The 27,212-nt window shown below is 46.4% G+C and overlaps 1 protein-coding gene across 10 annotated transcripts in view; it reads right to left on the bottom strand.

Moving 5' to 3' along the window:
* CTBP1 (C-terminal binding protein 1) overlaps positions 1–27,212 on the bottom strand; it is a 664,453-nt gene that overhangs the window by 28,448 nt on the left and 608,793 nt on the right. For all 10 annotated transcript variants that reach the window (XM_068275626.1, XM_068275617.1, XM_068275601.1 and 7 more), the window contains 2 exons: positions 26,121–26,327; positions 4,324–4,538 (listed from right to left, as the gene is read on the bottom strand). In XM_068275626.1, the coding sequence (XP_068131727.1) occupies positions 4,324–4,538; positions 26,121–26,327 (422 nt within the window). The remainder of the gene's footprint in view (positions 1–4,323; positions 4,539–26,120; positions 26,328–27,212) is intronic.

The following is a 27,212-nucleotide window of genomic DNA, read 5'->3' on the forward strand; positions in this document are numbered from 1 at the left end:
CTTTAAAAGGGAGAGTTTTGTCCTGACACCAAATAGATTTGCTAAGAAAGGGTCTTGTACACGTATAATTCTGAGTTGGTGACTTTGGTGGCATGTCAGGATTGTAGCAACGTGACTCCAACATTGTCAGTGGTTACAATCCCCCCCCCCCCCATTTTTGGGCTAACGTGAACGAATCACCTGATGTAAAAGTAATACAGGTTATGCTCACTTGGGTGATTTTACAAGGATTCATGCAATTTGATGAAAATTACTTTTCAAAATAACTACACTGTTTTTGGAGGAAATGTGGTAAAGCAAGTTTCTTCCCGTTGGTCATCCCCAACTCTTATGGGCAAACCCCAGATCTTGTACAGCTGTAGCTCTGCGCAGCGTTTGGCTCCTTCCAGGCAGCTTCAACCACCAGGTCTCATTGATGATTCACAGACTGCTGCAATATTTATTCTCGGCACTTACTATATTTACAGGCTTGGAATATTTACATGCGGCTCCTGGGACATGGCTGCAGACAGGGGAGGGAGGGGCTCTGTAAGTGTATTTACAAGGCGACCGGCAAACAGAGCAGGAACTGGGGCACTCGCTCGCTTTACTGGAAAGAATACATTTGACCCAAAACTGAGCTTATGTGTTTGCGCAGCAGCTGTCAGGCTCTAACGCTTTGCTATCCTCGGTGGGCCTGGAGACGGCTGCCATGCCCGGCTGTGCTAGATGTAGGGAGTGGGAGGGGCCACCCACATGCTGTTCGCTCCCTGAACCTTGTGACAACGCACCTGGAGTGCTTTCATTGTATTTCTCTCTTCAGTGAAGATAGGCAAAATGTTGCTATTTGCAGAAGAAAAGCCATTCCAGCTGCAACCTCTCCCAGATGCTGGTCCATAGGATACAATGATGCTGGGGTGGGGAGGTCCACAAATGCGCTGCCAGTATGGTTAGTTGATCCCCGCACAGAAGAGGCTATATACTGCTGAGGTGGTGTCGGGTGCCTGATAGTAGCCGATAGTCATCGCATTTTTTATATTAAAGGAAACGCAAGGCGAGAGGAATATGGAGGCTGCCATATTTAACTTTCTTTTAAACTATACCAGTTGCCTGGCAGTTGTCCTGATCCTGTCTGTAATACGTTTAGCCATAGAGCCAGAATAAGCATTCAGCAGATCAGGAACGCTCACTCGGCTGACTGGATTAGCCATATGCTTGTTCCAGGGTTTTGACTTACACTATTTATACCAGAAGATCAACAGAGCTTCCAGGCAGCTGGCATTGTTTACAAGTCAATAAATATGGTAGCCTCCATATCGCTCTCTCTTCGGGTTCCCTTTAAATACTAGTTGATTGACTATTAGCAGCCCAAGTGCTATTAGTTAGGCGTGGGGGGTGTTTAATTTTTCAGGAGGGGGTTAGTGTTCCTTCCTAAAAGGGATGGGTTAGTGTTGGGCATTAGGGAGGGAGGGCTATGAGAATGGGCGCTGGGTCAGTCAATAGGAAAATATCTATAAGAATGGATTACCGATATTTTCACTAATCGGCATCGTCCGGTACCCAACTCACCAGGCGGTGCTGCTATAGGTACTCAAGGGACCCTGCACTGGAACGGTGGGCTGCGGAAGGATTCGGAGAACCTCTGGACCACCCAGAAGCTTCCATCTACTGGAATAAGCAATTTATTATTACTGAGGTTTTTTTTAGTACATTAAGATATTTATGCCAGTTTTGGCGCTGGTATGGCTGAGGTGAGCCAGCAGGAAAGTCCATACGGAAATTCCACAAATGTGATTGGGTGGACAACACCCTCTCCAACTCCTAGGTTACAGATAGGTTGTAGTAATAACACGCCCACACTATTCGGCCAATCAGAATGCTTCAAGTTGTAGGTGTTGCTGTGATTGAAGAACTGTTCCCTGTGGATCTTCACGCTGGCTCACCTCCAGAGCTGTGGAGTCAAAGTCGAGGAGTGAGAGCAATTTTTGGGTACCTGGAGTTGGTGGTTTTATAAACTGAGTCGTCGGATTCAGATTATTTTTGTACCGACTCCACAACCCTGCTCACCTCAATCATAGTAGCTCCCTAGTTTTTATTTTCTAGATCATGAAGGAATATTTAGCACTAGCAGAGAGGAATTGGACAGAACGTGTGATCAAACAAATTAGGGGCCAATATATAAATCCGTGATAAACTACTCTAACTTTTTACTGCTCACCTCTGCTACTGCTTCATTTATCTCTGGTTATTTATGGCGGTATTTATACAACCATGACAGAGGAGAGATTATCACTACACTTCTCAGCTGAAGAGGAGAAATGAAAGCCATCGTAACACAAGAGAATGGATTTCGTGCAGTGATAAGACAGCAGGAATACCGGTGGGTGAGGCCTTCTTCCACAGACTGCATTGCTACCTCCACCCACACGGTGGCAATATCAGTGCAGAGCAGCTAAGACAGAGATCACACGTCTGTCTGTACTTGAAAGGCTGTGATTTCTGTATATTATAAAACAGTGAGGACGGCAAACGCTGCATTTATATTTTTCACTTATCACAGTTTTGGCATTTATAAAGCAGTGGTGGGTGATGGGATTTCCATGTTTCAGAGATAAATGCTTTTCTCAACCTCATCATCACTTAAAGTGAACCAGAGACGAAGCAACCTCATGTATTTTACCATAAATCAGTGGGAACATTAGAGAAAACGCCTACCCTGCTTTCTGTTTTAATCTTCCCTGTTCAGCTTGCTTTTTATCAGCCCTGATAAAATCCCCGACTGAGCATTCCGCCTGGCTTTGCTATAATGACTCTGCGCTAATTATTCCTGAGCAGAGCCAGAAGGGGGCAGGCTTGGGCTTGAAAAGACATCACAGAAGACTGATTCTGCTATAATTATTCCTGAGCAAAGCCAGACTAAATGCTCAGTCGGGGATTTTATCAGGGCTGATAAGAAGCAGGCTGAGCAGTGAAAAATGTAACAGAGCAGGGTAGGTGTTCCCACTAATATATATATTAAAATACATCAGGGTGCTTTGTCTCTGGTTCTCTTTAGAGCACAACTGACATGTGAGGGATGCAGAAGCTGCCATATTTATTGCCTTTTAACCACCCTGGCGTTCTATTAAGATCGCCAGGGCGGCTGCAGGAGGGTTTTTTTTAAATAAAAAAAAATCTATTTCATGCAGCCAACTGAAAGTTGGCTGCATGAAAGCCCACTAGAGGGCGCTCCGGAGGCGTTCTTCTGATCGCCTCCGGCGGCCAAAAGTAACACGAAGGCCGCAATGAGCGGCCTTCCGTGTTTTGCTTACTTCGTCGCCATGGCGACGAGCGGAGTGACGTCATGGACGTCAGCCGACTCCGATCCAGCCCTTAGCGCTGGCCGGAACTATTTGTTCCGGCTGCACAGGGCTCAGGCGGCTGGGGGGACCCTCTTTCGCCGCTGCTCGCGGCGGATCGCCGCAGAGCAGCGGCGATCGGGCAGCACACGCGGCTGGCAAAGTGCCGGCTGCGTGTGCTGCTCTTTATTTCATCAAAATCGGCCCAGCAGGGCCTGAGCGGCACCCTCTGGCGGTAATGGAGGAGCTGAGCTCGTCCATACCGCTAAGGTGGTTAAACAATACCAGTTGCCTGGCTGTCCTGCTGATCTTTCAGGCATCAGCAGTGTCTGAATCACACATCTGAAACAAGCATATGGCTAATCCTTTCACTTTAGTCAAACATCTGTTCTGCATGCTTGTTCAGGGTTTATGACAAGGTATTAGAGGCAGAGGCTCAGCACGGCAGCCAGGCAATGTGCATGGTTTAAAGGGAAATAAATTTGGCAACCTCCATTTTGTTTATCAGATCAGTTGTCCTTTAAGAAGGAAGTGCAGTGAAAATAATGTAATTAATAAAATTTTACTAAATTTATAAACAATGCAAGTGCCCCGTGTAAAATCTTCCCTCACCCTCATTTTCATTCTGAAATTAATCACAGACGGCAAGATCTTTAGTACCGTCAGGTGGATCTCTGCAGAATGTTAAACAGCCCAGGTTAAGCATCACTGGGAGGCCGGGCTACATACCAATATACAGTAATATATAGAGAGCATTTCTGAGGCTGAAATCAAGAAAATTACAATACAAGTGGGTATCCTGAATGATTCACTGCATTCTACTTTATGCCACTACAGTGCCTCTTTAATAAATAGGCCCACAGGATCTTGCGTTGATGAAGAGCCGGCAGTGTACAGTTTCCAGGCACAGTAACAGGTTAGGGAGGGGTAACAGAGCTGCACCAATCAGCTTCTTCCTCTGGTCTTCCCTGGAGTCACATGCTGAGCGGGATTGGCTGGCACTCACCTGTTTAATGGTGAAGTCATTGATAAGGTGATGGTTGTGCTCATTGAGGCTGCAGTGCAGAGTTACACAGTCACTATGAAACAGAAGGTCCTGCAAGGTGCTGACCCGCTGGAGACCGAGAGCTCGTTCAATACCATCGGGTAAGTACGGGTCGTAGAATATTACATTGAAACCAAAAGTCTTTGCCCGCAGTGCCACGGCTTGCCCAATCCGTCCTGCAAAATAAGCCCAGTGACAGATCAGTATACCAACACAGTGCATCTCACATACAGACACATGCGCGCTAACATATCAATAGTTACAGACTACCCAGCAAGCTCAGGGTGAACCAGAACTTCTAAGTGTGTAAGGGGCTAACAAAGACCTCCAACTAAAATACTATGCAAAACAAAAGTTTGTCGTCTTAAAAACAGAAGGTATTTGCAATGATTCAGGTTGGAGTGAGCATAATATGTCTCCCCCGCTGCATCACTGCTGAACATGCAAATCAACCTTTGTTGTCCTTGTAAGCTAACCACACCCCCAGAACCGCTGGAATGTAGAATTAACAAGCTGACACATTGCATTCCAGCAGTTTTGGAGGTGTGGCTAGCTTGCCGGGACAACAAAGGAGGATTTGCATATTCAGCAGTGATGCATCATGTGATACATATGTTCACGCCAACCTGAATAACTGCAAATACCTTCTATTTTAAGAAGGCAAACTTTTTTTCGCATAACTTCTCAAATGAAGTCTAGATAAATTACAAATGTACTGTAATCCGATTGGTAGCTGTGGCTTGATAGCAAAGTTTACTCACTGCAGATCAGAATGCCTGACTAAAGGTATTTTTATTTAGGATTTATATAGCACTGACAGTCTGCAGTGCTGTACAGAGTATTTTTTGTTACTAACTGTCCCTCTGAGAGGCTCACAATCTAATCTCTGCCATATTCATATGAGCATTATAGTCTAGGGCCAATTTTAGGGGGGAATTCAATTAACGTATCTATTTTTTGGGGGGGATGTGGGAGGAGACTGAAGTGCCAGGAGGAAACCCATGCAGACACGGGGAGAACATACAAACTCCATGCAGATTCCAACCAGGGACCGATCGCTTCAAGGCGAGAGTTACCTTCTACGGCAGGTAGCCCCAACCACAGATTTCAGGCAGGCTTAGGCTCCTTCCAGCACATCCCCCTTATAAACAATGCCAGTTGCCTGGCTGTCATGCTGAGCTTTTGCCTTTTGGTTTCGGAGTTACACACCTACAGCAAGAATGGAGTCAGACCAGAGTGAAGGCATCTGATCTGCATGCTCGTTTTGGGCCAATGTCTTGTAGTATTAACCACTTGCGGACCGTAGGTTCACCCCGTCACCAGGTCCGGCTGGACCACTCCGAGTGGAGTCGGGTTTATGGTCTCCACCTGCTTCTTGCAGTCGGTTGCCCCTCTGCAACCCACCTTTGTGAGTAGTTTTCATTATACCACTAATAGACCTTAAACTAAAATTTATTACGCTATTAGGCTCCTGTCCTTTTTGTGTTTCCTGTGTCTTTTATCCAGGGTGTCAGGACACCCCTCCCATACCACATCAGCCTATGAGAGCAGATTGCTCACTGTGGCCCATATGCAATTCACTTTTTTCACCTGAGTTTTCTCCTAGGTGATATTTTTAACCTTGTCAATAAATTGCCTTTTAAGCCACCAGAAAGCAAGAAAATACTCAAAATAATTTTGATAGTACTATTTCACCAACTTTTTAGTACTTTTTTAGTTAAAAAGTGCTGAAAAGTTATTTTAACCACTTGCCGACCGCACGCTTATACCGTGCGTCGGCAAAGTGGCAGCTGCAGGACCAGCGACGCAGTACTGCGTCGCCGGCTGCAGCCTGATTAACGAGCGATCGCGCGGCTGTAGCCGCGCGATCGCTACGTCACACTCTTCGGCCCCCATGTGACTTCAGCCCGCCGGCCAATCAGCAGCGCCGGCGGGCTGTAAAAATTCAAATTGGCCTATAGAATGAGTATAATACAGTTTGTTTACGTAACAAACTGTATTATACTGCCTGCCTCCCGCTGGTGGTCACACTTAGCGATCGACCACCAGCGAGGAGAGCAGGCACAGTAAGAGTGCACACACAGACACTTTAGGAGCCCCACAGACCCCCCGATCACCCGCAGCACCCATCAGACACCCCCCTGTACCCCCCTGCAGCCCGCAGATCAGACCTAACCACCCCCCATATCACCCATCAATAAATCCCTGTCACCACCTGTCACTTCTATCCATCAGAGCAGACCCCCAACTACCCCTTAGGGGTATCTGATCACCCCCACACCTCCAGATCTCCCCCCGACCCCCCCCCCCTGTATACTGAACCTATCTATCTCCCCTGCATCTGTCTATCTCCCCAGTGATCAGCTGCCAATCACCTATCAGTCACCTGTCAATCATCCCTTGTCACCACCTGTCACTGCCCCCCATTAGATCAGACCCCCAACTGCCCCTTAGGGGTATCTGATCACCCCCCACCCCTTCAGATCCCCCCCCCCCCCCGTATACTGCATCTATCTTCCCTGTAATTGCCCGCTGATCAGCTGTCAATCACCTATCCGTCACCTGTCAATCATCCCTTGTCACCACCTGCCACTGCCCCCCATCAGATCAGACCCCCAACTGCCCATTAGGGGCTTCTGATCACCCACCCACCCTTTCAGATCCCTCCGAGACACCCCCCCCTGATCACATCAGCAGTCCATTGTTTACATCTGTTTTTCCCTGTAAACACCCACTTATCACCCGTCAATAACCCATCTATCACCACCTGTCACTCCTATCCATCAGATTAGACCCCCAACTACCCCTTAGGGGTATCTGATCACCCCCCACCCCTTCCGATCCTCCCCACACCGTCCTAGTTCATTGATTGCGTATATTCTCCCCCCTGCCATTGTGTATCTTATCTCCTGTCTGTAAGGCTTGATTGTGCTTTGTTTGGCTACAATTGTCTCAATTGCACTGTGATTGGCATCGATTGTCGTGTGATTGGCTTCGATTGTCACGTAATTGGGCTTCGATTGTCGCGTGATTGGCTTCAATTGCCCGTAATTGGTTTTGATTGTGCCAATTGCCCACTGATTGGCTGTTTTGCCCTGTGATTAGCATCGATTGTCGTGTGATTGGCTTCAATTGTCACGTAATTGGTTTTTGATTGTCACGTTATTGGATTCAATTGGTCCGTGATTGGCTTTGATTGCGCCGATTGCTGTAATTGTGTTGTAATTGTCTCGTGATTGTTTTTGATTATTTGTGATTGCTCTCTGATCCCCAACCCCCCCTCACCATCACCATCACTATCACTGTCCTAGTGATCTAAAAACTTTTTTAGTATCACTAGTGGTAACAAACAGTTAGGCCAGTTATCTAAGCAAAAGGGTTGTTAGTGTCAGTTAGTGCTCAGCCCACTGCACCACAGTCACTAATTAGCGTCATCACTGTCGCTAATCAGCATTGGTACTATATAGTATCTGTAAGTGATTATTAGTGATCACAGTCAGATCTATATTAGGGTCTCTAGGATCCACAAAAAAACGCAGTGTTTGCCCGATCAGACCTGATCGTTCGCCTGCACTGCGTTCAGCCCGCCCCACCGCAGTGACAGAAATTTCTTTTTTCTGATCACTGCAAAAAACACTGTACACAAGCTGTGGCACTGTAAACATCAGTTTTGATTTTTTTTATCTAAACTCAGTGACCACAGCTTTCTACCTCTCAAGTACTCCCTTTCGCTAGGTAGGTGCTCTTTTCCTGGGTAGTCTCAGAGGAATACCTCCTAAATTTAGCAGGCCACCATGGCAAAAAAGAGGTTTTCCAATGAAGACATCTACAGGTACATGGACCAGTCGGATGAGGATGATTGGGTCGACTTATTCGACGAATCTTCGGGTTCAGAGTACGATCCTGTAGACAGCAGTGGCTCTCAGACCGATAGTTCCGATGACGAGGTTGAGGTCCCGGCTAGAGCCAGGCGTACCACACCCCATGTCACTGGACTGCAGGTGGCGGAAGATCAGTCTCAAGGGCAGCAGAGTGGCGCTGATCTGATTTTTCTTGGTGAGGCATGCACCAGCAGCGCAGCATCTCCTGGGCCTATCAACACCAGTACTTCCGCAGAAGACCCTGATGAAGTGGCGGACACCATCCTGGAAGTAGAAACTGGTTCGGTGGTACGTGAATTAAGATCCGATCCGCAGCCACCAAGTAGACGGGCCCGTACTCCCATTGGTTTTCCAGAGGTGCTGGCAAACCCTGATTGGCATTCCCCTGATCCCGCCGCACCCATACTGCCCCCTTTCACCGCCCAGTCTGGAGTCCAGGTGGAGACAGTTGAACTAGGATCGGCCCTAGACTTTTTTGAACTGTTCCTCACCCAGGATCTCCTTGACTTAATTGTGGCTGAGACCAACCTATATGCCACACAATTTATAACCGCCCATCCGAAAAGCTGCCACGCCCAGCCTTTTCGGTGGAAACCACTCCAAGTTTCCGAACTTAAAATTTTTTTGGGCCTTCTCCTCAACATGGGTATTACTAAAAAAAATGTATTGCGCTCTTATTGGTCTACACGCCAAATACATAACATGCCCGTGTTCTCTGCTGCCATGTCCAGGACGCGATTTGAGATCATCCTGCGCTTCCTGCATTTCAATGACAACGACACCTGTCATGAAAGAGACCACCCAGCTTATGACCGGCTCCACAAAATTCGGCCCCTCATAGACCACCTGTCATCCACATTTGCAGATGCTTATACCCCTGAACAGAACATCTGTGTAGATGAGTCCCTCGTACATTTTACCGGGCGCCTTGGCATCAAACAGTACATCCCAAGCAAGCGCGCCCGGTATGGGGTGAAACTGTATAAGCCCTGTGATAGGGCCACAGGCTATACATCTCGTTTTAGGGTCTATGAGGGAAAAGACTCAAAATTGGAGCCGGTCGGATGTCCTGACTACCTGGGGAGCAGTGGAAAGATTGTGTGGGACTTGGTGTCACCCTTGTTCCAGAAGGGGTACCATCTTTATGTGGACAACTTTTACACAAGTGTGGCCCTCTTTCAGCACTTAAAGTTAGAAGGAATCCGATGCTGTGGCACCGTGCGGCCTAGTCGCCGGGGCTTCCCCCAACAGCTCGTTAACACCAGACTTCAACGGGGGGAGAGGGCCGCCTTGTGTACCGATGACTTGCTCTCGGTGAAATGGAAGGACAAGAGGGACGTTTACCTTCTGTCTACCATTCACACAGACACGACAGTACAAATTACACGGGCAACAGAGGTCATTGAAAAGCCCCTCGCCGTCCACAGCTATAATGCCAACATGGGAGGGGTGGACTTCAATGACCAGATGTTAGGGCCCTATTTAATTTCCCGGAAAACCAGACGCTGGTATAAGAAAGTGTCTGTGTATTTAATTCAATTGGCGATGTACAACAGCTTTGTTCTCTACAGTAAGGCTGGGAGAACTGGATCTTTCCTTCAATTCCAGGAAGACATTGTTTCGGCACTCCTCTATCCAGAAGGTGACAGAGCCCAACCCCCAAATGCAACTAGCCGGCTGCATGGAAGGCATTACGCCTACCCGATTCCCAGTACCCCAACTCAACGCAACCCCAGAAAAAGATGTTGTGTCTGCAGCAAGGCTGGAATAAGGCATGACACCCCCGTTTACTGTCCCCGCTGTCCTGACCAGCCTGGCCTATGCCTAGGGGAGTGTTATGAGAGGTACCACGAGAAGGCACACTTTTAGAACCTAGGGAACTACAGACACAGCAGTAGGCACACAAGGGTCTCTCAGTGCTATTTCACACTGGCGCGATGCGTTAGGGCAAATTGCCTAGCAAAAGTCACACTTTGCGGTCCCCCCCTACGCCGGAAGTGCTTGACTTAACGCTAGTGCATGCCTACGTTACTGCGTGGCTTCTGCGGCAATTTGGGTCGGCCCGGAAGTCATGTTAGTCTACGGCGACGCAGTTAATTACTAGGCCGAATGCTACTCTTGTGGTATTCCCTGAAGATCTATTTTGGGCGAGACGGTGCGGCGGGCTCGACCGACCGGATAGGCCAGTATGCAGTGTGAACCCAAACATCAGGTTTTGAGAGATCCAAATACACTGGCCTGCCAGAAACCTCTCCTTTCACTTGGGACAGAATGCATAATGTACTTCGCCACATATCTGTGCGATTTGCACTTTGCACATTGACCCATGGGGGAGGAGAAGTTTATCCTCAGCTCGCAGGTAAAAAAAAAACAAAACATAAAAAAACAGGTAAGCAAAAAAGTTAATATTTGGTTACCAATGTTATTGTTTGGTTTGAACATATTTAATTAAGTTTAAAAAGTTAATGTTATTGAAGTGCTTTGCTGCTTGCTTTTTTTTTTTTTTTTTTTTTTTTTTTTTTTTTTTTTCTTCTTCTCTTTTTTTCCAACCGACCAATCAGCTGCAGCACTGATGATGCATCCTGACAGAAGCATTGCGCTTCTGTCAGGTTACACAAAATCGGTGCATGCAGCGCTGTAGGACGAGATTTCTCCTCCACAGTAAAAAAGATACGTTTGCCGAGGCATATGGGCCAAGGTGTGGTGTTGGGGATTCATATGCTTTGGCAAGCACTTTGTATCAAAAAAGAACTCAAGCAATGATTTCTCCATTCACATCGATCAATGTGGATGAATAAATCAGGATTGCCTGGGCATACGAGCTGGTGGGTTTGGATTTTTGGGGTGGCAGCTCCTATGTCTCTCTTTCTTTTCTTTTTGTTTCACATTTTTTGGCAGATATTTGTTCATCCACATTGATCGATGCGAATGAAGGGATGTTTGCCGTTCATTTTTCCTTTCAGCCCAGAATGCACTACCTGTATGCCCAATATAAGGAGTATAGCAGAAATACTGGCCATACATGTAATGATTGCAGAGGCCCTAAAATGCCAGGACAGACCCCACAAATGACCCCATTTTGGAAAGAGGACACCCCAAAGTATTCCGTGAGGTGCATGGTGAGTTCATAGAAGATTTTGTTTTTTGTCACAAGTTAGCATAAATTGTTGTTTTTTGTTTTTTTTCACAAAGTATCCTTTTCTGCTAACTTGTGACAAAAAAGAATTTTTTTTATAAACTCACCATGCCCCTCATGGAATACTTTGTGGTGTCTTATTTTTAAAATGGGGTCATTTGTGGGGTTTGTTAACTGTCCTGTCATGTGGGGGGGGGGGGGGCTAAATTGTGAGCACCCCTGTAAAGCCCAAAGGTAGTCATTGCACGTTGGGCCCCTTAGCGCAGTTAGGCTGCAAAAAAGTGCCACACGTGCTATCGCCGTACCCGGGAGAAGTAGACCAATGTGTTTTAGGGTGTATTTTTACACATACCCATGATGGGTAGAAGAAATCACTCTGTAAATGACAATTTTTTGATTTTTTTTACACACATTTGTCCATTTACAGAGATATTTCTCCCACCCAATATGGGTATGTGTAAAAATACACCCCAAAACACATTGTACTACTTCTCCCGAGTACGGCAATACCACATGTGTGGCCCTTTTTTGCACCCTAACTGCGCTAAGGGGCCCAGAGTCCAATGAGTACCGTTAGCATTTCACAGGTCATTTTGAGAAATTTGGTTTCAAGACTACTCCTCACGGTTTAGGGCCCCTAAAATGCCAGAGCAGTATAGGAACCCCACAAATGACCCCATTTTAGAAAGAAGACACCCCAAGGTACTCAATTAGGAGTATGGTGAGTTCATAGAAGATTTTACTTTTTGTCACAAGTTAGCGGAAAATGATTGTTAATGGGTTTTTTTACCAAGTGTCATTTTCCGCTAACTTGTGACAAAAAATAAAATCTTCTATGAACTCACCATACTCCTAATTGAGTACCTTGGGATGTCCTCTTTGTAAAATGGGGTCATTTGTGGGGTTCCTATACTGCTCTGGCATTTTAGGGGCCCTAAACCGTGAGGAGTAGTCTTGAAACCAAATTTCTCAAAATGACCTGTGAAATGGTAACGGTACTCATTGGACTCTGGGCCCCTTAGCGCAGTTAGGGTGCAAAAAAGTGCCACATATGTGGTATCGCTGTACTCGGGAGAAGTAGTACAATGTGTTTTGGGGTGTATTTTTACACATACCCATATTGGGTGGGAGAAATATCTCTGTAAATGGACAATTGTGTGTAAAGAAATCAAAAAATTGTCATTTACAGAGATATTTCTCCCACCCAATATGGGTATGTGTAAAAATACACCCCAAAACACATTGTACTACTTCTCCCGAGTACGGCGATACCACATGTGTGGCCCTTTTTTGCACCCTAACTGCGCTAAGGGGCCCAGAGTCCAATGAGTACCTTTAGCATTTCACAGGTCATTTTGAAACATTTGGTTTCAAGACTACTCCTCACGGTTTAGGGCCCCTAAAATGCCAGAGCAGTATAGGAACCCCACAAATGACCCCATTTTACAAAGAGGACATCCCAAGGTATTCCGTTAGGAGTATGGTGAGTTCATAGAAGATTTTATTTTTTGTCACAAGTTAGCGGAAAATGACACTTGGTAAAAAAAACCAATAATCATTTTCCGCTAACTTGTGACAAAAAGTAAAATCTTCTATGAACTCACCATACTCCTAATTGAGTACCTTGGGGTGTCTTCTTTCTAAAATGGGGTCATTTGTGGGGTTCCTATACTGCCCTGGCATTTTAGGGGCCCTAAACCGTGAGGAGTAGTCTTGAAACCAAATTTCTCAAAATGACCTGTGAAATGCTAACGGTACTCATTGGACTCTGGGCCCCTTAGCGCAGTTAGGATGCAAAAAAGTGCCACACATGTGGTACCGCCGTACTCAGGAGAAGTAGTATTATGTGTTTTGGGGTGTATTTTTACACATACCCATATTGGGTGGGAGAAATATCTCTGTAAATTGACAATTGTGTGTAAAGAAATCAAAAAAATGTCATTTACAGAGAGATTTCTCCCACCCAGCATGGGTATGTGTAAAAATACACCCCAAAACACATTGTACTACTTCTCCCGAGTATAGCGATACCATATGTGTGACACTTTTTTGCAGCCAAACTGCGCTAAGAGGCCCACAGTGCAATGACTACTTTTAGGCTTTACAGGGGTGCTTACAATTCCGCACCCCCCAAAATGCCAGGACAGTAAACACACCCCATAAATGACCCCATTTTGAAAAATAGACACTTCAAGGTATTCATTGAGGGGCATGTTGAGTCCATGGCAGATTTCATTTTTTTTTGTTACAAGTTAGCAGAAATGGAAACCTTTTTTTTTTTTTTTTTTTTTTTTTTGTGACAAACTGTCATTTTCCGCTAACTTGTGACAAAAAATAAAATCTTCTATGAACTCACTATGCCTCTCAGTGAATACTTTGGGATGTCTTCTTTCCAAAATGGGGTTATTTGTGGGGTATTTATACTATCCTGGAATTTTAGCACCTCATGAAACATGACAGGTAGTCAGGAAAGTCAGAGATGCTTAAAAATGGGAAAATTCACTTTTTGCACCATAGTTTGTAAACGCTATAACTTTTACCCAAACCAATAAATATACACTGAATGGGTTTTTTTTCATGTATACAGAAATTTTACTTTATTTTTACTTTATTTGAAAAATGTCAGCACAGAAAGTTAAAAAAATCATTTTTTTGCCGAAATTCATGTCTTTTTTGATGAATATAATAAAAAGTAAAACTCGCAGCAGCAATCAAATAGCATCAAAAGAAAGCTGTATTAGTGAGAAGAAAAGGAGCCAAAATTCATTTAGGTGGTAGGTTGTATGAGCGAGCAATAAACCGTTAAAGCTGCAGTGGTCTGAATGGAAAAAACAGCGCTGGTCCTTAAGGGGGGGTAAAGGCTGAGTCCTCAAGTGGTTAAATCAGAGATGAAAAATTATCTCCTGGGAGAAAAGTCAGGTGAAAAAGTGAATTGCATATGGCCCTGTAACTCTAGAGTGGACAGTCCTGTCACACGGCTGTCCCCAGTACAGTGCTGCCTTACATCGCAGAGCTGTACAAAGTTATTAGACGGTGGTTTCGCTGTCTCAGTTTCCTAGCGGAGATCGCCGCTGGGAGACCGATGGTGGAGCAGAGATCAGCGCATGCGATCTCCTGCAAATATCCGGCCCAGGACTTGACGCCAATTGGCGTTAGGCGGTCCTGGGGCTGCCCATCGGAGTGACCCAGTCGTGTAGTTAAGCTTGGTACACACCTTCAATTTTGATTGGCTAAGACCCATTGTACAATCCATGTAGTATGAGGGTCTACAGATATTGTATATTACGAGCAGATTGTGTAGGTAAGCCCGCATACTACATTGGGGTGGTAAAATTGGTAGTGATTGAACAACCAAAGTTGAAGATGTGCAACCAGGCCGGCAGAGCATCAGCACAGATATCAACTGGCATTGTTTGAAGTGATAGGAACATGGAGGCTGCCATCTTCATTCTCTACCAAGTTCCTTTAACCACCCTGGCGTTCTATTAAGATCGCCAGGGCGGCTGCGGGAGGGTTTTTTTTTTTTTAATAAAAAAAAAAACTATTCCATGCAGCCAACTGAAAGTTGGCTGCATGAAAGCCCACTAGAGGGCGCTCCGGAAGCGTAACTCCGATCGCCTCCGGCGATCAGAATTAACAAGGAAGGCTGCAATGAGCGGCCTTCCTTGTTTTGCTTACCTCGTCACCATAGCGACGAGCGGAGTGACGTCATGGACGTCAGTCAACATCCTGACGTCAGCCGCCTCCGATCCAGCGCTTAGCGCTGGCCAGAACTGTTTGTTCCGGCTGCGCAGGGCTCAGGCGGCTGGGGAGACCCTCTTTCGCCGCTGCTCGCGGCGGATCACCGCAGAGCGGCGGCGATCAGGTAGCACACGCGGCTGGCAAAGTGCCGGCTGCGTGTGCTGCTTTTTATTTGGTCTAAATCGGCCCAGCAGGGCCTGAGCGGCACCCTCTGGCGGTAATGGACGAGCTGAGCTCGTCCCTACCGCTAAGGTGGTTAAGACATGCTTGTCGGCATTATCTGGGGAAAATGAAGGATCTCTTTATACTCTTGATTCCTTTGTATTTGTTCAACTCCATTTAGGCTATAGTAGACAATAGTATCCATTATGTCACACCAGACCAGCCCCCATTTCATAGTCTTTTTCTAGGGACCCTCTTGATTAACCCCATTCTGTTTTACCACCCAACACCGCTGCTTCAGTGGGAATTCAGCGGAATTCTGATGGCAAATAAATGGAACTGCTGCACCTGCCAGCCTCACTCCGATCAATGCGTACAGAACTATGCGGCCGTTTAACCCCCTCCACGCCTCCACCAAGCCGATCAATAAAACAAAATGACCTCATACTGTGAACAACGCTCAGCCTATAATTCAATGATGATAACAGCCACTGAAGTCATTTGTAGTTCAAATGTTTGCTCAGTGTATGAACTGTTGGTTAATAGCATGGGCGTAATAATCACCCCTGTGTTCCCTGACACCGCAGGGGGGCCCGGGGGCCTTGGGGGGCCCTCCACCTCTCCATAACCGCAAGTACAGCCAATTAGCAAAAAAACCTCCCCATTTACTTACAAAAATCTTCCCTGTCACCTGCTCCCGCCATGCAGAGTAGCGAGTAGCAGGAGCGGGTGTCATTTTTTCCTGCTTCCAGAGGCTGCTTCCCAGCAGAACACGCTCTGCGCCCATTCCCTGGTTCCCAATCCCATGTGGTTCGGGGACAAAGGATGCTCCATGCTATCATTCTTGCAGGGGGGGCCTATTAAGTCTAGTTACGGCTCTGGTTAATAGTCTGCACTTCAGATTAGATGACACAGAGGATGACACTCCACTCCATCAAATGTCAACCCCTCCCCTCCAAATCCAGTACTCTCAGTGTATACTCACCTCCACCTCGCGTACGCATTATAACCAGGGCTGTGGAGTCGGAGTCGAGGAGTCCGAGTCATTTTGGGTACCTGGAATTGGAGTCTGAGTCGGTGGTTTAATAAACTGAGGAGTCTGAAGATTTTTGTACCGACTCCACAGCCCTGATTAGAACGTCACCACCGCCTCGCCGCAAAGTCAACAGCGTGTTAACATGCAATTTCCATAGCAACGCAATGCATTGAAGTCAATGCACAATGCCGAAGTTTTAAATTTGTTGGCGACAGTGTGGCACGTATGTGTGGAACGACTAGAATATGACGCTTAAGCTGGGAATCCTAATGACTTTCTGTCCAGCATGGAGAATGGCACTAGGCGATTGGCGGCGAAGGGCGTGCAGGGGGGTGGCGCTATGCATATGACCCTGTCGGCGCACTCTGCCAAAGGATCATACCAATCGCTTTTTTAGTGGTGTGATGCCAGGGTGCGGCCCATCGCACTGCAACGCTATCAAGTATAAAACTGGCCTCAAAGAAATTTCCATAGGTGCCTACACAAGATTTGGACTTAGTATTTGTATGAATATTTGATGTGGAAATATCCTGTAGCTTTCCATAAAGTTGCACAGTGTGCAGGTTTTTGCCACCAGACCATAAGCTGAATGGCAGAATTAGCTAGTCAGCTGGATGCAGCACTGTATCATCTGCAGACGGGTCCAGTCTCAGGCTGGCTCTGCAATGGATTCTCTTGACAAGTGGGTCAGGAGAGAACGGTGGCTGACAGCTCTGCCTTCCCAGCATCCTCTGACACGCACATTTCTATACCAGGCTTAGATGCGCTGGATTTTACTTATTCAGCCGCCTTGGTTATCATCCCCACTCAGGCCCGTCCTCATGACAAAACACTGAGCTCAGGCAGATTATATTTCTCACTAGCTGCTGGCAATACAGCTATGAATTATAAGCAGGAGAGATAAGTGGTGGAGGTGCTGCAGGGTGCAGTGTGAAGATCTGACCACAGGGTGGCACTAAAGTAACCTTCGAATGGTATTTCATTCATAAAGCAAACTTCCTGAAGCAATTTACAGAGAACATTCAATTGCTGATAGCAGATCCTGCTCAGGGGGATGAAACACAAATGTCATGTATGGTCTAAAGTAGGCATGTCTGAAGCCCGGCCCGGAGGCCACCTTGTGTCGCCGCACTGCCTCTCCCTTTGCTTGCCTGTAGGTTATCAGTTACCACTGTAGCAGTAACAGCCACTGATTAGCTGCTGCCATTATGCCAGCAGCAGTAACAGCCACGGATTAGCAGCTGCCACTGTACCAGCAGCAGTAACAGCCACTGATTAGCAGCTGCCACTGTACCAGCAGCAGTAACAGCCACTGATTAGCAGCTGCCACTGTACCAGCAGCAGTAACAGCCACTGATTAGCAGCTGCCACTGTACCAGCAGCAGTAACAGCCACTGATTAGCAGCTGCCACTGCACCAGCAGCAGTAACAGCCACTGATTAGCAGCTGCCACTGTACCAGCAGCAGTAACAGCCACTGATTAGCAGCTGCCACTGCACCAGCAGCAGTAACAGCCACTGATTAGAAGCTGCCACTGTACCAGCAGCAGTAACAGCCACTGATTAGCAGCTGCCACTGTACCAGCAGCAGTAACAGCCACTGATTAGCAGCTGCCACTGCACCAGCAGCAGTAACAGCCACTGATTAGAAGCTGCCACTGTACCAGCAGCAGTAACAGCCACTGATTAGAAGCTGCCACTGTACCAGCAGCAGTAACAGCCACTGATTAGAAGCTGCCATTCTGCCAGCAGCAGTAACAGCCACTGATTAGCACTGCCACTAAGCCAGCAGCAGTAACAGCCACTGATTAGCAGCTGCCACTATGCCAGCAGCAGTAACAGCACAGCGGCAGCTGCCAATCAGTAGCTAACTGCACAATGTATATGCGTTATTTCTCGTGCAAATGTTTTATTTGGCAAAATGTCAGAAAGTGTACCTAACAGCAACAACGAGCAATTTTTAATTTTGTGTTTAATTTTGCTTGTTTAGCCCCCTAGTACTCGAGAATGGCAATATAAAAAGTTTGGACATCCCAGGCCTAAGGTATTAAACGGAGCATAAAACTAATGGCGCTAGTCTAGATTAGGGGACCCAGCAGGAAACCTTTGTGCACAACACTTTCTGCTGTAGAGGGTGCTGTAATTAAGGAACGGTTCCCTATGAGGTTTCCTGCTGTGTTCCTCGTCAGCTGTTGATGCGCCATATCACTAACTGTATGTATGGAGTTCTTGTGGTGGCCCCACGCCACTGGTAAACTCCATAAGCCTTATAAAAAGGTTATTTATGCACAATCTACATCTAATAATAATAATTTACAAAACACAGACTTTGTGAACGCTAAAGGGCAAGGCTTCTCACCCATTTGTGTTTTGGAAGGTTATTAATTTTGTGTCTTTGAATTTGTTATACATTTTTTCCCATCATGCTACATTTGTCACCGTAATTTCCAATTCTACATTTGTACCATTGTCTGCATTATTATGTACCCCATGTTTGTTTCTTAGTTTGTACAGCGCCCTTCCAGAATTTTTTTTGTTTGTTTTTAAATGCATCTTGTCAATACTGTTGGTTATTAATTATTTATAAAGCGCCAACATATTTCGTGGCGCTGTACAATGTAAGAAAACAAACAAGGGATACATAATGATACAGACAATGATATACATCAAATATGAACACTGATACAAAATACAGAACTGCTGATTACAACAGCAAATTTAACATGATGACAAAAATGTATAAACGGATGACTAAAATGTATAAATGTCTAACAGAGTGCAAGGAATGAAAATAACATTCCATGACACAAAAGGGTGAGAGCCCTGCCCTTGCGAGCTTACAATCTAAAGGAATGGAGTGGAAACAAGAGGTGGGGGAAGTATACAGTATATGTACAGGCAGTGCGTAATAAGGTTATTTAGTAAGTAGTAAATGTAGATGCGAGGTTGAAGGGTGCATGGCCTAAGCTAAAGAATATGCTTGTCGGAAAAGGTGGGTTTTGAGGGAGAGTTTAAAGACTTCAAAGGTGGTAGAGTGGCGGATGTGCTGTGGAAGGGCATTCCAGAGGAGGGGTGAGGCACGTGAGAAGTCTTGTACCGGTGAATGTGAGGAGGTAATTATGTGTGTTTATTTATTATTTATGTTTGTGTTTGTTTTTTTGAGTATGTTTTTATTCCTACGTCTATTCTGAGCCTTGTGCCGTACCAAATCCAATTCTGGGCACAACCAGGTTGTGCTTGGGTAATTAACTATTCCGGATTCTGATCAATCAATACCACCACCGCCACAAGTGTGGTGAACAGTCTGGGATTAAGTCAGGAAATGTGAGTGTGCGCTGGGCAGGGGGATCCAATGCCTGCTCAGCTGCACACAGCGCAATTTCAGGGTTATTGAAGATATTTACTGGAGCGGTAACGTTCCTGCACTTCTCAAGCGCTTTTATGGGCCCATTTATAAGACTGTAAAGGTGCATATAAGAACAGGGTGCCAATAGTAAAGTTCCAAGAGCCAAGTGGCAACATTCTGCAAGCACAGCTTCACTACCTTCAAAGTGCTGCGAATGGATTCCCCTTCACGATAGGATATGATCCAGTTTTTCGATAACTGGCGGGGTCGTATAACAAGTGTGGCCACAGCAACGCCTGATGTTGAAGACCCCAGTATCGGAGGGAGAAAAGAAAGCAGTTGCCACCCCTCACAGCTCGTGATCATGGCCATGTGTCAAGCTGCTAACGAATTAGCAGAAATCGCAAAACACGATGCTTGCAACTTTTTTCTGCAATTCTGGAGCGATCTCAATACAGTGCTTAAAAAAAGCAATGATAGCGATCACTGTGGAATCTCGAGTGTACAGTGATTTTAATCGCGGTAAAATCTAACTAAGCGCTAGCATATTGCGATTGCTAGTGTGAATGGGCACTAAGGCCTGAGTTGTAAAGTGTGGCCACTCCTCCCACCTTCACCAAGCCACTCCCTCTGGCCCCAATACCTAGCCATGAGATACTGGTGACCAGGCAATTGGGCACCAGTCTGGCAGCAGTCAGCCAGTAGAACCAGCTGACTGAAGCAGGAAAGGGTGGACATAACTTTTTAACTCCAACTTTTAACAGACAGAACAGTAAAACTTTATTTGGCTGCAGGTACTAATTTGTTCTGCTGCTGGGGAAGAGGGCCTGGCAGGGTATGCAGAGGGAGCTTTTATATTTACCTGTTCTGGGCGCTGGACAGGCTTCTCCTCTTCATCCACTGCACTCCCAACATCCTCTTCTGACTCCAGATCACAACTTATCAAATGTTATCGGGGCTTAGAGGAATGTGTCAGTGGTGCAGCGCCATCCAGTAGTGGAAGAGGGGTGATGGAAGAGACTCTTCCACCACCGGGTGGCACTGCACCGTTGACATTATCCTCTGAGCCCTGATCACATGTAATAAGTTGTGATCTGGAGTCAGAAGAGGATGCTGGGAGTGTAGTGCCGCAGGGAGATGACTAGGAGAAGCTGGTCCACCGTCTGAACAGGTACCTATAACACTGCACCCTGCGCCGCACTACATGACCTCAGTAAGCAAAAACACTTTGTGCCAGCTGAGGTTAAAATGAGTGCAGCATCTTCAAACAAAATATGTTGCCAAGGTTAAAGTGTACCTGTAGGGGAAAAGTGCCTAATTTAGATACTTGCCTCAGTAGAGGGAAGCCTCTGGACAGCACAGACCCTTCCCCTGACCCCCTCCACAGCCCTGGGACCCCCCCAAACTTCATCGACAAGGGCTTGTGGACAGAGCACAGCCACACTGCTCAGGCGACTCGCACCTGCACCATACCGTTTACATCTGAAAATGGCGCCTGAGAATAATGGTGCACGGTGTTGCCGCTAATCCGTTTGCCGCTTATCGCTATTTAACGTTAAAGCCTTATTGTTCTTTAGCGTTAAAGCCTTATCGTTATTTAGCGTTAACACAGAGAACCTTCGCTGTACCTACCTCTAACCCATAAACCCCCTCTGGTGGTGCCTAACCCTAACCACCCCCTGGTAATGACTCACCCTAACCACCCCCTGGTGGTGTATATTGTACTGTAACTATACCTAACCCTAACCCCAAGACCCCCCTGGTGGTGCCTAACCCCAAGACCCCCCTGGTGGTGCCTAACCCCAAGACCCCCCTGGTGGTGCCTAACCCCAAGACCCCCCTGGTGGTGCCTAACCCCAAGACCCCCCTGGTGGTGCCTAACCCCAAGACCCCCCTGGTGGTGCCTAACCCCAAGACCAACCTGGTGGTGCCTAACCCCAAGACCCCCCTGGTGGTGCCTAACCCTAAGACCCCCAGGTGGTGCCTAACCCTAAGACCCCCCCTGATGGTGCCTAACCCTAAGACCCCACCTGATGGTGCCTAACCCTAAGACCCCACCTGATGGTGCCTAACCCTAAGACCCCCCCCCCCCCCCCCGGTGGTGCCCACCCCTAACCTTGACAGGGTTACATTAAATCCATTCACCTTTTTGCAGTTAAATAACGTCTGCAGTTTGGCTTATGTAGGGGGCTATTGATAAATAACGTTAGTGTGTGCCACTATCGATGAATAACGTTAGTGTGTGCCTTTTTCTTTTTTCCCTGTGCGCCATTATTATGCAGTACTAACGATAAATAGCGATAAGCGTATCTTTTTAATGGGGCTCTGTACTGCTGCATAGTCACAAGGCTTTCAGAGGGTCCCGGCAAGAAGCGGTGGTCTGGAGGACGACGTAGAAAGCCTCTGTAGGAACCAGAGGATTCCCTTTACTAAGATAAGTAGCTTTTCCCTTCATTGAAGTTGCAGGTTTTCTTCGTTTCACTTTACTAAGACTTAAGACACGGGATCCCATCCAGCTATCTCCATCCTGTATAGATGCGGCAAACTATAACAAAAAGCCCAAAAGAGGCAAAATAATCACTTTGCCTCTTCTGTTCTGTATAATATCAGTCCCTTGGCATTCACGCCATCTGTTCCTTACTGGGATGTTTTAATCAAACAAATACTAATGAGCAATCAACTTGAAACTTGCGTTGCATAGAGTTTCCCTAGCTTTGATCCAGCAGTGTAGACGACTCCGTCACAGCAGCCTGAGCCAATGGAAATTGAAGTGCAACATGCCTGGATCCCGGCCACTGCCAGAGCCCATCAGGTTAGGTTCTGCTTTGGCCTTTATTGTTGTCCAAGCCATAATGGCAAGTAAGCCAAACAAGGGATGTAATAATGGATTCCAGGTTTCAACTGCAAAGCCTTGATGCCTAGCCTAAACTACAAACTAAGCATCTGACACAGCGGATGACAGAGAAATGCAATCTGGGAGTAAGCGACAGGCGTGAAGAGAAGCTGTCATTACGATTCACCCTACCATGCGCTGAGCCTGTCCGTGAACGGCTCCTGATCTGCTTAACACACAATTGTGTGGCCAACATCAGATACGAGAGTAGTGGAAAAAGCCCATTGTTCCATTTTAAATTACTGTATTTTTTGCACTGTAAGACTCACTTTTTCTCCCCCAAAAGTGGGGAAAACAGTCATTGAGTCTTATAGTCCAAATGCAGGGAGTTCCTGACTTGCGAACACCCGCCAATACGAACCTCCAACCCACCGCAATTTTAGGACTCCCTGTATTGTGCCCATGCAGAGGACGACACATTTGGACACAAAGGGGCATAGAGGACGACAGAGGCTGACACATGAGGGACACAGGGAGACACAAGAGGTACAAGGGGGCATGAGGTACAAAGGGGGCATAATCCACAAGATGCCCCTTCACCATGGATGCACCAGGTTTAGTAAATATTTTTTACCCTGGTTTTTGTCCTCTAAACCTAGGTGCGTCTTATGGTCAGGAGCATCTTAAATAGTCTGAAAAATATGGTAATACTAATGGTGGGCACTAATGATCCAATCTTTTTTATCCAATCTTACCAAATCTATGTAGTATAGGGGTAAATTGAGTGAATATACCGAATGGATACTTCAGGCAGTTACCTTATATTACATAGAAATGGTAAGATTGGATGAAAAAGATTGGATCATTAGTGGCCACCTTAAAGCGGGTGGGGAAAAAAACAACCTAGTTTGATACTCACCTAGAGGGCAGGCTTTGAATCCTATAGAGCAGAGTTTCCCAACACTGTCCAAGGCCCACCAGCAGTACATGTTTTGCAGGAAACCACAAACATGCACAGGTGAGGTAATTAGTGTCTCAGCAGAGCAGATTATCTACATCTGTTGATTTCCACAAAACATGCACTGTTGGTGGGCCTTGAGGACAGGGTTGGGAAACAGAGCATTCCCTGTCCTCTCGTTCCAGTGCTGTCATTGCATGCATTCATCCAACTGATCAAACACGCCTTCGGGGACCCTCAGAGGGGTTTGGGATCATTTGTGTCCCCGAGGGCTCCAGAAGAGGGGCAGCTCTGTCCTGCACATGTGAAGCACGGAGCTGCCCATTCTCAGGAGCACTCGGGGACATAACTGCTCCTGACGCCTTTCCGAGGGCTCTCTGAGTGGGGGAACCAGGACACAGAGGGGAATCATGTAAAATATGTAAATTGTGTTTAACCCGACCGCAATCGCTGGCCCGCGTGATTCTCGGCATGATCTCGTTTCATTCCCAATGGCTGCATGACGCAATTGTGCTAAGTGAAAAAAAAAAACAGCTTGCGCGATTGCGCTTATAATTGCACCTGCTAGTAGAAAAGGGCCTTAAAGGGAACCTTAACTGAACGGGGGGGTAAAGAGTTTCAACTACCTGGGGCTATTATCAGCCCCTGCAGCAGTCCCGTGCCCTCGGAGCCGCTGTGGAATCCTCCGGTCCCCCGCTGTCACTTAGTTTCGTTTTTGACGACTCACCAGTCGGCCGGCCGTCATGCGTCTTATTGGATGCATTCCCTACTGCAATTAGCGCTGTTGCGGACCGCAACACGTACAAAAATTCGCGTTGCCACATTCTGCACGCGTAGATATGTGTCAACGCGTATTTTTGTACGCGTTGCGGTCCGCAACAGCGCTAATTGCAGTAGGGAATGCGTCCAATAATACGCATGGCGGCCGGCCGACTGGTGAGTCATCAAAAACAAAACTAAGTGACAGCGGTGGACCGGTGGATTCCACAGCGGCTCCGAGGGCACAGGACTGCTGCAGGGGGCTGGTAATAGCCCCAGGTAGTTGAAACTCTTTACCCCCCGTTCAGTTAAGGTTCCCTTTAAAGAAAACCAAAAAAAAAAAAAAAAAAAAAAAAACAACCCACACAAAAAAAATAAACTCTTTTAGCCTATCGCATGGTTAGTGGACTAGAGATGGTCAATGAGATGCCAGTAATTTCGAGTTGATGCAGTATTATGCAAATTTTGTATGCAAATGTAGGCAGCTTGAACAAGAACCAATCAAATCCTGCTGAGGTAAAATTTGATTGGTCCATTTTCAAGCTGCATACATTTGCATACAAAATTTGCATAATTCTCCATCAACTCAAAATGATTTGCATCTCATTGACCATCTCTATAGTGGATGTGTTTAAAAATAACGGCATTTTCTGCAGTTAGGTTTTTTTCATGCCTGCCAGCAGTAAAGATGTAGACTTGCAGGCTAACAGAGGATCAAACAACATGAATGAATTACAACCCAAGTTTCAATCACTTCTTGATTTACCTTCTTAATTTTTTTTTTAAGTTCTCGCTTTGCTATTTTTTTTGTATTAATTTCTTCCTGTACAAGTATCTTTCCGTAAAGTTTTTCTACAAAAGTCAGGTCTGTGTTTGATTTCTGATCTCTGTATGCATAGAGGGCAGCCACACCTGCCTATTACATGCATAGACTCCCGCTGCTCCTCATGTATATGTTACAGCCAGAACTCAAAGCCTGGTCACTTCGGGTTTTGGATGGCCAAAATGCAAAGTTGTCGTCTCACTGCGGCCAATGTCAGAAATTTCTTGATGCCGGCGGCTCCGGCGCCTCTCCTTGTTCCCCTCGACAGCTCTGGCTCCTCCCCTTGTCCCATCCTATAATTTCCAGCAGCCGCTCCTATATCCCCACCCACCCTCTATCTTCCCTCGCACACCCAAGATGTTAAACACCGTAGGGAAGCACATGGAGAAGCAGGCAGGGGGAACGCTGTAGACATTGATTCCGCCAGCGCTGCAGAGCATACTTCCCTGCAGTTACGAATGCTAGCGGGGAAGTGGACAAGAAGGGAAGATACAGGGTGGGTAGGGATACTGGACCAGCTGCCAGTAGTAAGAGGAGGAGGGGGAGCCGGAACCGAAAGTAGCCAGACTTCAGGTTCTGGCCGTAACATATACAAGAAAAATTGTAAAAAGACACGCAGAAGCTAGATGTCCATCACTCAATACGGTGGATTGTACTGACCTTCCATGACGCCGAGCCTACTAGCATTTAGACAGACCTGGCTTGAAAACTTAACGTAGCAGAATTGTAATTCTAATAGGCAGTAGGGATGATCAATGGGATGCAAATATTTCTGAGTTCATGCAGATTTATGTAAATTTGTATGCAAACTATTGCAGCTTGAAAATTGACTCAAGTCCCAAGCAGGTTTAAATGTATTTGTAAATTTTTATGCAAACATATGCAGCTTCAAAATGGACTTACATCGGCATGAACTCTGAAATATTTGCATCTCATGGATCATTCCTAATAGGCACCTTTACCATCACTTCAAAAGATTAACCATGTCTTCAAGTACAGGAACTCAAACTTAATTACACGGCATTCAGTTTACAGACAATATATAGAGACCTGATTAAAAAAAAAGAAAAAAAGCAAACCTTACCTAGTCCTATAATGCCTAGCGTCTCCCCTCGGATTCGGGCGGCCCCGGATGCCACCTCCCGTATTTGCTCCACGCTTTGGACCCGCGTGCCTTCCCGCAATGCCTGATGCAGCCACGTGGTCCTCCTGTACAGGTTGAGAATGTGGCACAAAGTAGAGTCGGCGGTCTCTTCTACAGATGCCGCTGGCACATTACATACTGCTATACCTGGAGGAGACAGAGCAGGAGGGTTAGGCCAGCAGAATGGTCACAGCTTGTGGTCAGGAGTAGGCCATATATATGATCTAGAGCAGTGTTTCTCAACATTGTATTGCTATGTACCCCTTATAAAACCCTGTACTCACCAAGTACCCCCAGCATAGTAAACATTATCACAACTACCCCTTGACAAAAATATATTTCATCGTAGTACATGATAATTGGTTCTAAACAATTTCCAAGCATTTACTATTGCTCTTAATTAGCTAAAATACTAATTTAGTGTTAAGTAAGTTTTTCTAAAACTCTAAATTAGTTATTCTTGGTTAAGTATATCAAGCCAGAGTACCCCCTGGAACCATCAGAAGTACCTCCTGGGGTACGCGTACTACACATTGAAAACCTAGGATCTAAAGTACTGAGCAAGGGACTAAATGGGACAAAATCCAGGTGGATTTTACTAGCCATGGGGCAAAGCAATAGCCACAGCAGCTGGGACCCAGGAGGCTGAGTGTTGCCACCTTCATCAGTGGCACAGGGATCGCCATAGCAGCCATAGTGGCCGAAAGGGAGCCCTACACCACCATGGGGGCCCGGTGGCAGAGGACTTTTTTTTTTACTTCCCCTTTTAATATATAGCACCCCTCCCCCAAACTCCTCTCCACCAACACCCTCAACTAACCGCACACATACCAATAGTTCCCCCCCCCCCCCCATTCAATGAGCAGAGCGCACACATAGGCACATAGCATCGTGGACATTATGCTGTCCATGGTACAATGCGCACTTCTGCACTGACCATTGCAGTCACGGGCCTGCTTGGAAATGGCATGTCGTTTACATCAGTTCGCGATTTCTACCATGATTTTAAAATACACAGCATTTTTTCCCTGT

Source organism: Hyperolius riggenbachi, chromosome 1 (assembly GCF_040937935.1).
Source record: "Hyperolius riggenbachi isolate aHypRig1 chromosome 1, aHypRig1.pri, whole genome shotgun sequence".
Taxonomy (NCBI): Eukaryota; Metazoa; Chordata; class Amphibia; order Anura; family Hyperoliidae; genus Hyperolius; species Hyperolius riggenbachi.